The 12,617-nt window shown below is 42.0% G+C and overlaps 1 protein-coding gene across 2 annotated transcripts in view; it reads left to right on the top strand.

The window, feature by feature from the left end:
- SYNPO2 (synaptopodin 2) overlaps window positions 1-12,617 on the top strand; it is a 148,813-nt gene that overhangs the window by 101,036 nt on the left and 35,160 nt on the right. Inside the window, exons 2-3 of one of the 2 annotated variants that reach the window (XM_084757808.1) lie at window positions 6,145-6,296; window positions 9,758-10,551. In XM_084757808.1, coding sequence (XP_084613934.1) covers window positions 6,145-6,296; window positions 9,758-10,551 — 946 coding nt within the window. The remainder of the gene's footprint in view (window positions 1-6,144; window positions 6,297-9,757; window positions 10,552-12,617) is intronic. The other variant, XM_084757809.1, reaches the window with a different exon arrangement.

Genomic DNA, 12,617 nt, shown 5'->3' with positions numbered 1-12,617 from the left:
TAATAAAACTTAAATTTCTCACTTTTATTTTTAATATTACAAATGCCAGTGGCTAGAGCCTACAAAACAGAGTATCTTTGAAGTTCTCTTCCATCTTGAAAAGTGCAGACGACTCCTAAGATTTATGTTTGAGAATTGCCACTTTAGGCTTCATAATGTTGATGATGGCTTAAATTAAAGTCTAACTTACTAATATGTTGGCTGTGAATGTGTGACCAGCCCTCCCAGTAAAGAGTTCAGTCTTCCTGACACAATTCAACTCCCCTCACCCCTGCTCTGGTCTTGTTCCTGTGCTTGGCACCCGCCGTCCAGTGTGTCCAGTGGCTGGGCAGTGACGTCCTCTCCGTTTTGTGATGGAGTTACTGCTGCTCTTTCTAACCCTGTTCCCGACTTCAGGAAAGGGTCTATGCATTCCTTCTCAATTTCCTGGTTCCCTTTCTCATAAATGTGACTGCCAACAATCTAGTCACCCTTTCAGGTTGTTCAACTTCTTCCATCTGGAATGAGTTCTTTCTGAAAGAGCCCACGCGTTTCTGAATCTCAGAGAGCCACCAAAAATGAGTTAAACAGCTTCAATGACTTAGAGTCACTATTTATTTTATTTGACTTAACTTTGTAGAATTCTAGTAACCATTGCTGTTTGTTTTACAGGAAACTGGAAGTGGTAGACAAATATGCACCTTTATATAACTTTGTGTAGTTGATAATAATGGCAAAGCCACAGGACAAAAGCTGATGTCTAAAAACACATGGAATCTTAACAGCAAAAATGCTAGAAAAGGTTCAGAACACTAGGCCATATATACATACACGTGCATCTGTACACATGAACAATATGCTGCACACATACACATATATCCAGATACATAAACAGTTATATGCACACATTTACACTATACACACATACACATGCAGTCATCGACATGAACAACCATGCACAAACGCACCATATACAAATACATGTGCATAAAAAACATTTGGGAGCTTATACCTATAGGTTCTTCAAAAAACTATTTTTTTTTAACTTTTAACTTTCTGAGAATTTCATATATGTGTATTATATTTACGTAATTTTATCTCCCTCCAAATTCATAAACTCTTTTTCTTTCATTATTAGTACGCACTCTAGTATACACACACACACACACACACACACACACACACACACACACAAAACACATGTCCATTTTATATTGCTTATAGGTATATATGCATGTATGTATCTATATATGTATGTGTTTAGAGCTGGCTGTTAAAGTTATTTTTATAAAACTGTGTTTGTTTCTCAGTTTCTCTCTTAACCTTGCTATCACACAAATAACTGATAATCTTTTCTATTTGTTTAATAACAAGCTTCACAACACAAGGACAGAAATCAGCATTTGAATTACACAATAACCTTATGCCTGCATCTGACAGCTTAGTATTGGATGACCAGCTAAGGGGCTCATCCTGGGGCAAGACTAATTCTCTCTCCGCAGCTATTGATTGCGTGTAGCTCTTCATTTACCAGTGAGGCCTTGCGAGATTTCCCCCCATCCATATTGGCACAGTAACAACAGCATGGCTGCCCGGATAACTGATCTCTCAAAATACAGAGACTGCAGCAGCGTGCACAGGGCCCGTGAAGGTCTAAACCAGATGGGTCCCAAGGCCGAGAGGGAAGCAGACACCAGCCCCCATCCCTAACATAGACACAACTCCAACTGATAGCTGCTCACAAAGGAAAAATTATTATTTTTTCTACTGTCCTCTCACGGAGTATACAAGCCACATTTAAGGGCAGGCCTCAGCTGGGCGTGGTCACACACGTCTTTAATCCCAGCACTTGGGAGGCAGAGCAGGCAGATCGCTGTGAGCTCAAGGCTAGCCTGGTCTACAAAGCGAGTCTAGGACAGCTAACCCTGTCTCGGAAAATAATTAATTAGCTAATTAATTAATAAAAAGGGCAGGCCTCATGCCCATCAGTACTTGGTCAACACATAAACAAACTCAATGATTTTTTGGGGTATTTTTTTGTCTCTTTGTTTGGCTTTTCTTTAATCTTACAAGCCTTTTATAGTTCCAGATTTTGTCTTTTTAAATTTTTATTTGTGGGTGTCTGTATGTGCAAATGTGTGTCTCAGTGTCTGTATGTGTTTCTTATGCTTTTTCTTTAACTCTGCCCACCATTTGTTTTATTTGCTTGTGCATTTTATCCTAGTCTGCGTTGCTCTTTAATTTATTTTATTTTATTTTATTTTTTAAGATGCATGTTTGTTTTCTACTGGAGGAGAGAAAGAAAGGGTACAGACTTGGGGAGGTGGGGAGATCTGGGAAGAGCTGGGTCGGGGAGGAGAAACTGTAATCACAATATGCTGTAATGAAAAATCTATTCTCAATAAAAAAAAAATAAAGAAAGGCACACACTATGAAGACTTATTTCGTAATGGGTTGTGTGCCCAGTGGGCAAATACAAACTGGGGTTTGGGAGACTGAAATAATGAGCTCTGCTTCCACCTTTCCTTATCAACTTCAGTTAAACAGACTTTAACTTAATCTTTTACGAGTTTTATTCCTGCTTCCCCACCTTATCTGTGGATAGAGTCCACCCCCACATACAGGCTCTCTACCACTGAGACACATCCCTGGAGCACACGTGCACTCTTTTCTTAATATGTGCGTTTTAAATGCTCTCTTTTTAAAGGATTTTTTTCATTTTTTCACATTCTGTATGATCGCTTATATATAAATAAATATATATATACATACAAACATATACATATATACACACATATATATGTATACATATATGTGTGTATATGCGTGTATATATACTTACACACACACACACACACACACACACACACACACATATATATATATACACACAGTTTAAACCCTCTGTACAATCTTTCATCATTTAACCCAATTTAAAAAACAGACCCAGGGGCTCTAGTCTAGCAGTGTTTTCTGAAAGAGCTAAGATGTTTACATTCTCAGGAAAGAGTGAGGGGGAGGAGGAGAGAGGAATACCATTCCATGTTTGTAGCTGTGGGTTCCTAACGTTGTGGCAGTGGCTTTGCCACCCTGCATAGCAGCCGCAGTGCTGCGTGGCTCCTGCCTGTGGAATGACCTTGGTAAGCAGTGTCTTATACACGCGGGCCCCTAGTTTAGAGCCCTCAGTCCTAACACAGTTACTGTTCTAGGAATGCTTCCAAAGTTGCTACCACGAATGCGTTTTACTTTTATGGTGACTTGCTCCTAACGTTTAGACCTACCATCCAAAAGGAAAAGAAGTTTTTTTAAAATTATTATTATTCAATAAATATCGCATAGAATTGTGGACAGGTCTGGAAGGGCAGAGTTTGGGAAGGGCCTGCAGTAATGAGCTCAGGGAACTGGCTGCCCCAGGGATCAGTAGCACTTGGCTTAATAAGGAAAGTGAGGTGCTGGGGTGCTCCTGGGATCTCAGCTGGTCCAGTCTTCAGTAATGCAGCCACAGAACGAGGGAGCCAGAGAAAGCCCATCTGGCATTCCAGTGAGTGCCTCTCTTCTTAGCTCAGTTTCCAAGTCAAAGTTTCAGCCTGGTGTGGAGTCACAGGCTTAAAAATCTCAGCACAGAGGAGAATTCGGATGCCGGGAGATCAAGAGTTCAAGGCCAGCCTTGGACAGAAGAGACCCTGTTGGCAGAGAGAGAGAGAGAGAGAGAGAGAGAGAGAGAGAGAGAGAGAGAGAGAGAGAGAGAGAGAGAGGTTTCTTACAAGTACCTGTTGTGCTGGCGCTCCTTGCTTGAGGAGTGACTGAAAAAAACTGACTTTTTCTAGTCAGTCTCTGTCACACACACAGCACATGAGAAAGCAAGGGCAGGAGTGGGACAGTCTCATCCCTTTGCCAGGCATCTGCACTCATAATTAATTTACTTCATTATTTTCTATGCTGTCTAGAATGTGATTTGCCTCTTCAGTGGAAGATCTTACTTGGTTAATTTTTTACTCCGGTCTAGCCTGCTCTTTGGTATCCTTTCTTTTTCATACAAGACCAATTTTTTAAAAACAAAATAAAATAAGTCTTTTAGGAAAGCAACATGGCAAGGACACCATTACCATTCTTTTTGAGACTCCCGGGAATCCTGCTGCCTCAGACTCCAGAGTTCCGGGACTACAGGTGTCGTTCTTGAGGCATAAGAGGTCTGCTATGTGTGGAGGCCACATAGTTGGTTGGGAATGTAGCACGTACATGCTGAAGGAATGCCGATGACTCCAACACCGATGCACTGACTTACTCAGACACTGTTAAAAGCTCCACTTGACAAGCGTAAGCACCGTGATGAAGTGCACGTTTCCTGACAAGCCACACATGCTTGCATGATAGACAACTCTGTTTTGTAGGGGACTGACTTGTCGTCCAAGAATCAGTTTTTCATCTTGCTCTGCAAGCTCATAAAGCTGCTTGAAATACTAATATTTTATTGTTGAGAAAGAGAACCTGACTGAGATTGGGCTGTGAAGGGTAAAGAATTCAGAATCTCTCCCCACACTCTGTGACTTGGACAGCCTTAGGCCCAGAGACTCATGTTGACAGCTCACGTGCTCTTGGAGCACAGCAGAAGTTAAGGCCATGGGACGGACTGACAGGAATTAGAGCTATCCAGACCAAAGAGCAGAGCCATTGCTAAATCAAAGCACAGCAGACCCAGGGAGAGGCCACACGCCCTTATTCCTTGTTCCCCACGCTCTTTGAACTCTTTCTAGTGCTTTCTGAAGTTGACCAAGTCCAACCACCAAGAACCAGAATGCAAGGGAGTCCAGCCTATGGGTCTCCAGAGGCCACTGCACAAGGGAGTAGAAAATGGGCCTGGAAGGGGAGGCTGAGGTTAGCAAGACAGCCTTTCAGTAGGTTTCGTGGGATACTAGCCCCAGCCTCGGCTCACTGTGGAGCTAATGCGACTTCCTCTACCATCGTCCTAGTGTTCCAGAGTCCCGTCTACGTTTGTAGCCGGTTGTTTTTCTATCATGTTTGGTGGTACAATTTGGTGCAGGCCTTATTTATATACAGGGCTGTTGTTTTCTACTTTTTATTATCTTTAATTATCATCATTGTGTCTTTCAGATAAAATTTGTCCTTAATTCCACATCCTGACTAGTTGTTTGTTTGTTTGCTTGTTTGTCTGTTCATTTGGTTGGTTTTTGTTTTGAAACAGGATCTGTCTAGGTAGCCCTAGCTGGCCTGGAACAATCTGTATAGAACCAAACTGGTTGAAGCACATTTGCCACCGTGCTTGGCTGAATATATCTTTTTAATCAAAGACTTCTTCCTTGGACTTACTCTTTAATATCCTGGTCACATGTTTTCCTCAGGTACTGAGGTAGTTTTCAGCATTCCATCTGCCTGTGTTGCCATCACCAACATCCACTTCTTGTAGATGTGCTCCAAGCTTCTGTGGTCACTTTCTGTATCTATAGAGACATCCAGTTTCTTTCCCCATTCTTCCTTATTCTCTCTCTCTCTCTTTTGTTTTTTTTTTTTTATTCTGGTTCCTTCAGGTTGGTTTGGCTTGCCTGTTTTCTATTTCCTTACAATATTATGATTTTTTTGTCTTAAAAATGACAGCTTCAGGGCTGGAGTTTTGGGTCAGCGGCTAAGCAGACTGATGCTCTTGCAGAGAAGCACATTCCAGTTCCCAGTACCCATGCTTGGCAGCTCACAAGCACCTGGACTTCAGATTAATGAGCATATACAGGGGGAGGAAGTCCCCAGCAGTCACAGTCATAGGGGAGAGGAATAGGGTGAAAGCGGGAGGGAGGGAGGAATGAGAGGATACAAGGGATGGGATAACAATTGAGATGTAATATGAATAAATTAATAAAATACATATTTTAAAAATGCTGTTGTTATGGTAAATCATAAGGTGTGTGTGTGTGTGTGTGTGTGTGTGTGTGTGTGTGTGTGTGTGTGTGTGTTTGGGAGGAGGCAAGAACTGTTTAAGATAGACTTACAGGTTAGCAGATGAAGTGAAAATCACGGCTGGATTTGTAACTTCCAGACCCCCAGGCTTGCCTGTTTACTTCTCTCTTAGAGAAGGTGGCATAGCTAGCGTCCACCAATTACGTGATTCTAACTATTGCCTTTTTTTTTTCTTTTTCCTTTTTTAACTCCTCTCAGATTCGAAGCCAGAGCAAGGCATCAGGCTCTGGGCTGTGTGAGGGGGATGAAGTGGTGTCCATCAACGGCAACCCTTGTGCGGACCTTACTTATGCTGAAGTCATCAAGCTCATGGAAAGCATAACAGACTCTCTTCACTTGCTTATTAAAAGGTAAAGCAAATCGGCTGGAAGAGTTGCTGTTTTCTTGATGCAAAGTGGGGATGACTGTAGGGTCTATAGATAGGTTTTTATGAGGGAACTGCTGGTGCTGCATAGACAGTCAGGACACTTCACCAGATCAGCACAGTGTGTGAAAGCAAGTGATTCCATGCAGTGGGACCTTCTGGCTGCTTGAGAATCAATTTCAAAATCTTTGATGAAAAACTTAAGTATTTTAGACCACATTTTCAGGAAGATCAGTGTATTAACCATAACAATACCTTTTCCAAGGTGAGAAGTGTCTCTAAGTTTAGGATTCTAATTCTTAGATTCAAAGGAGAATTGAGAATAATTTAATATTAGGCCATTGACTGACACAGTAAATTTTCATACAAAGATGATGCCTCAGGGATGGGAGACAGAAAGCTTAAAAGTAGATTTTTTACTTGCCAGGACGTCCAATAAAACTACATTTGAGTACGGAGAGGCAGGCTAGATAGAGATTTGGTGCTATGAAAGTATTGTTTACAGAATGGAAGAAACCAGGCTGTGGTATGTGAGGACACATGTGTGCAGTGTATGTGTGAGTGCATGCACATTGAATATAAATATCCTTTCATCAGGCTCCTAGGATCCCACTTACTTATAATGTCATTATTTGCTTTTAACCAGTAAAAAAGTAACTATTTAAAACACACACACACACACACACACACACACACACACACACACACACACAAAAGAAACAAACAAACAAACCCCTCCCCTCCAAAAAAGTTTCAGGGATGTTGCCAAGAGAGCATGGTTCCAGCTGGATATGGTGGTGTACACCTCTAATCCCAGCACTCAGGGAAGCAGAATCAGGCAGACCTTTGTAAGTTTGAGGCCAGCCTAGTGTACAAAGCCAGTGCAGGACAGCCAAGGCTACGCAAAGAAACCCTGTTTCAACAAAACAAACAAACAAAACAGAAGGGCACGGTTCCAGCATTTGCCCCTATTCTGTGTAAGTCTATTAAACATCTGAAGAGTTCCCGCTTCCCACCGTGAAATCTACATAGACATAGGGAATCAATCTTTTCTACCTTATTCCCTGTTCATGTCTTTACTGACTTAAGGAGACCAGACTCTCTGGAACACACTTGTCTGGGACATGTTCTCCTGATTCCTGATTCCACTCTGATGTTATCATCGGAGAAAACGTTTGGTTCCGAGCTCAAGCGTAGGAACCAATCTCCTTTTAGAAATACATGCACCCGTTCTCTACTGTTCTGAACATCTAGACTCTTCTGTTTTGTTTTGTTTTTCTTTTAAGTGTTGTGAGTTTCTAAGACATAGTGACTTGGGCTAGAGAGTTGGAGCAGTGGTTAAGAGCACATGCTGCTCTGGCATAGACATCAATTCAAGCCTCAGGACTGTCCTAGGGGGTCTGATGCCCTCTTCTGACTGTCAAGGTCGCCAGGAATAAATCTGGTGTACACACACACACACACACACACACACACACACACACACACACACACACACACACACAAATAGAGAGGGGGGGGAAGCAAAACACTCACACACATAAAGTAGTAAAAATAAATCAATCAACATTTTATATAAGAAATAGTTGATGGGATTCAAATGAAATATCACGTCTACGAGCCCCCGAACAACAGCAATATGGACATCTGAACATGTCTGTGAAACTGAACAGTCCCCAGTCATATCATTGCTGTCTATCTTCAGAGGACCAGAGTCTGAGTAACACCATTTAAAAACAAAACAAAACCTCCGTCACCTTAGATTTTATTAAAGTCACAAGACGCCATAAGCAAATGAATTTCTAACTGTATAAACATACATAGGCTGGGTGACTGTGTATGTAAACCCCTCTCATGTCTTTAGGACTTTTACCTATGTGCTTATATTTCATCTCAGCTACCAAGAAATATTAGCACTGGCCTGTTTGCCTGTACCCCAGTCCATAAGGCTAGAGTGACTTGAAATCCCTCTCTTCTCAGAAGCATAATTGGGGAATAAAATAATTCAAAGTTACTTCAGCCACCTCTGCCCCCATGCCTGCTAGATTAAACATCTGTGGCTTTTGGCCCACTCAGGTTTGGTTAAATAGAGGTATTCCTCGATTCCTAGGTAAGAATGAACTAGCCAGATCTGCTACCCGGTGCATATAAATCCAAAACTGGAGAAGCTGAGACAGGAAGAGCCTCATGATTTGAAGCCTCTCTCAAAAAAAGGAAAGGAAGAACAGCCTAATCTGCTAATATCATGTTTCAAAAAGTATCATTTTTAAACAGCATGTGATTATGAAGCTTTTGAGGTCATTTGCATAGGAAAAAAACCCCAGCAATTGGTTTGACTTTTGTCGGGTTTTCCCCAAATGCAGTCAAAATCACAGTTAGAAGTACACACATTTTGCACATTAGCCTGAAATTCCTCTTCCACCTAATTCTAGGGTAAATTTCTCTGCATAGAAGAGTAGGAGCTCCCCCTTGTGTGGATGCCCCCTGCGCTAGTTAAGATCCATCCCAAGGAAGCGAGAAGGGGAGAAAGAGCTACAGCTGCTTTAAAAACCTTACAAGTATGAGAGATGAGGGCACATCCCGCAGCTGTTCTGTGAAGGACACTTCTCTTATAGATGGGCTTAGAGCTCGGAGGCCTAGAAAGAAGTTGTGTGACTTCTGAACTGTCATTGAGTCTCACAAACTGAAAGATGCACACCCGACAGTGAATGGATAGGTTTCCATCAGAGGAGACTGTGGAACAGCTCTGGCCTCCTTAGCAAGAGAGAATGTGCAGATTGTGCAGGGAACATGCTGCTGGTGACAAGTGCAAGTAGAAGGGAAGTCATCTCATATTATCCGTTTCCCCCATGACTTAGCAGTTCTTTGAGCACAGGGAGGCATGCTCTTAGCACAGGAGATCAGGGCTGGGGTTCACTGTGCTCACTAGAGCTTAGAAACAGGCATCCTTTGCATCCTTTCAAGAATATTTCATGTCTAAAAAAGTATTTTGCGGTTTAAGGCCAATCTGAAACTCTGAGTGTGTCTATGAGATCAGATAATGTCTAGACCCAAACTTACTACACAGGACTCTCAAGTTCCCACTCACCAGCAAACACGGACTGCTGGGGAAAGCTGGTTTCAAATAAGGGTCACACTTAGCTACACCCTGTGGTTTTTTTGTTTTTTGTTTTTTTTTTTTGTTTTTTTTTTTTTGTTTTTTTTTTGTTTTTTTTTTTAACTACAAAAGGCTGGATTGAAGATGGGTTTAGATGCCCAAGCTTTTTGGAAGCATTTCTCTTGTCCTTGAAGGACAATCTTATCTAGAAGCTCTTTAGCAGCCCTGCGGATGTTCTGTCAGATTCTGTCTTTATTGCATCTTGCATGAGACGTCATCAATGCTGGAAAGTTCTTTGGCTGGTGGGACACACAGCGCCTTAACTGTTTGGAATTATTTTTTGTACGCAGACCGTCTAGTGAAGCAAGTGAGACTTTGGAGTCTGAAACAGAAAGCACAGGCCAGCAGCATCCTACCCATGAGGGGCCCGTGGAAAGTACCACCCTGCAGATTCTTCCAGCCACAGCGACCCAGCCCAAAGCCTTCTCCCTTGATCCCGTCCGAACTAGAGTTCCCCTAACTGAGAACCAAGGAAATGACTGGGGTTATGCAGAGTGCTCGACAGGAGAAAAAGTTCCCCAGATGCTTGGCTCCCAAGAAGGACACTTAGTAGAAGAGGTCATCTTAAGGGAAAAGACAGAAGCAGGCCAGCCAGGCTGTGTGGTTGAGCTACAACTGTCCCTCTCAAAGGAAAGACACCAACCCACCAGTGGCCCTATAGTGGCTCTCCAGGGAAACGAAAACTTCAAGTCCCCTGACCCAGACTGGAGCTCACAACATGAGAGGATTGTCCACATAAATTCGATCCCTGCTCCTGAGAAAGCAGACACTTCGCTGACGTCCAGCACAACCGGCCAGACCTCCAGTGGCGGAGAGTTGAGAGCGAGCCAGAGAAGAGACACTGGAGGCGCAGGGCTGCCCCAGGTGGAAGTGATTCTAGATTGCTCTGACAGGCAGAAGGCGGAAGAGTGCAGACTGCAGGCAGGAAGGGGGTGTGTGGCTTCTCCGGTGGAAGGGGGGCGGTCAGAAGCGCCTCCTTCTCTGGTCTCCTTTGCCTTCTCATCAGAAGGCACCGAGCAGGGAGAAGATCAACGCTCGGGAAGGGATCACAGCAGACCACACAAGCACAGAGCACGTCACGCTCGTAAGTCCTGCCATGGCTTGGGGCGGGTGTCGGTGGAGCTGGGACTTTAGTGCATTTTGTTGGATAAGCTGCTTGAATTAAAATTTTTTTTCTTATGCCTTTTACTATCTTTAATGTTTTAATTAATGCACAGAATAGCAAATATAAATAGTGTGGAGGATACCCAGTTTCTGAATTGGAAGCAGTACATCTGAACTTCATATTAAATGTTTTTCATAAACTTTATGAAATGTTATGGAATGCCTAAATGTTTTCACAAACTTCATTTTATTCCCAAAGACGCAGGGACAGTTAACGAAATATGAAACATGCCTCTTTTATTTGTTGAAGAATGTTATGACATTTTGAGTTAAAACACTCTGAAAAGTATCGGAAGTGATGTGGGCTCAGTTTAAGTGACAAAAAACAGTTCAGCCTTCTGAGATGCCTTTAACACAGGCTCCACACTGACGTTAAAAGCAGAGCTTCATTTTGGAAAGGAGAGAGAGAGAGAGAGAGAGAGAGAGAGAGAGAGAGAGAGAGCACTCTGTGCCTTGATGACGCTTGCAGAAGAGTTTGACGGACAACGGCATGTGTGATGCCCAGGCAGTTACATGACCCTCGCTGTTGTGTAAGCCTCACTAGGTGGCAGCGCACTCCACCACCTTCCAGACTCAAGTCTCCGGGCCCCTGTGCAGACATCTTTGTGCCCTCCCTTAGGAAAGGTGCTCGGTGCAAGGCCTGTGCTGGCATTCTGTTTTATCTGGAGTACTAAGGTCACAAACAGAATGAGGTCAAGAAGTGCAGAGAAGTGTCATTACTATTTATCTCTCGTGGGCCCAGTTCTTTTCCTTCGGGTTCACAAACTTCAGCGTTGGCGCTGAGGATACAAAGGCTGGCTGGTACACAACAGCAGTGAACTCAGGTACTCAAAGCTGCACACCAGCCTCCTAGCTCTTGTTGTTCCTTTGGGTGCATATTTTTAGCACGGCCATTTGTAGCAAGTGCCGGTAGCCACTCCTTATACTGTAGGCACCCTCACATATGTAGCATATTAAACCTGAGTGTTATGACAGCATGTGCATATTTCACATGTTGGCAGTGAGCAGACAAATGTGCAGTTGGTACTGTCAGTTTAACAACAAGCTGTAATGTCACCAGTCAAAAAAGAATCACGTTTAACAGTGGCCAGATTTTGGACTATTTTGTCTGTACAAAATTTGATCGCCAGAAAAAAATATCTGTATAGTTACTCTAAAATTATTTTCTCTCATTTTATTTTATTTTGTTGTTGTTGTTGTTTAACTAACCGAGTCTGGCTTTTAACAAAAAAGATATTTCAATTATGAAATATCTAATTTTTTCTGATATCTTCCTTTAACTCAACATATTGTAAATATTTACTTGTGGATCATACTCATTACAAGTGATTATAATTAATTGATGCTAAAAGTTAACTGCCATTAATTGGTTTTTATAATAAAATGAAAATGAAAACTTTTGCCACTTATAAACTGCCAGGATATTATTTTTAATGGCATAATTGCTACATCAGTTTCAATGTTAATTTAAAGGATCTCAAGTAATATAATCTTTAAACTTCCTCAGGGTCTACATATATTCTCTCTCTGCAACTTAAGCAGCACTGTGTTACATTTACAGATTGTATAGATAGTATTGAACCTAGAGTTTAGTAGACCTTCATAATACTCTAGTACTATGAAATACAACTAATTATTAATTCAGTACTGTCAATTATTAATTCAGTGTTGTGAGTCTATTTTAATTCAGGAGCTCAATGGAAACATCTGCAGTGGTTGTCCAAGCAGAAAAGAAGAAACTTAAATATTTAAATATATCACACCAAAACATTCAGTTTTAACATTTTAATTTTAAATATGGCAGTACAAAATACACCTTGTTTTCAAAGCATATAACGTTCCTAAAGTATATTCTTTTTAATACAATCATATCCTATTAACTGGCACTTCGAAGCCTATTTTTTATTAAAGCTTAATAATCCCGGGGGAGGGGGAGGGCACAGCTGAGGTGTGATTCATGTTCTAAGTCAGCATCACATACAAAGC

The sequence above is a fragment of the Acomys minous genome (assembly GCF_964271855.1).
Source record: "Acomys minous genome assembly, chromosome: 14".
Lineage (NCBI taxonomy): Eukaryota > Metazoa > Chordata > Mammalia > Rodentia > Muridae > Acomys > Acomys minous.
The sequence above is the reverse complement of the archived record's forward strand: the minus strand, read 5'-3'. Positions and strand labels throughout refer to the sequence as shown.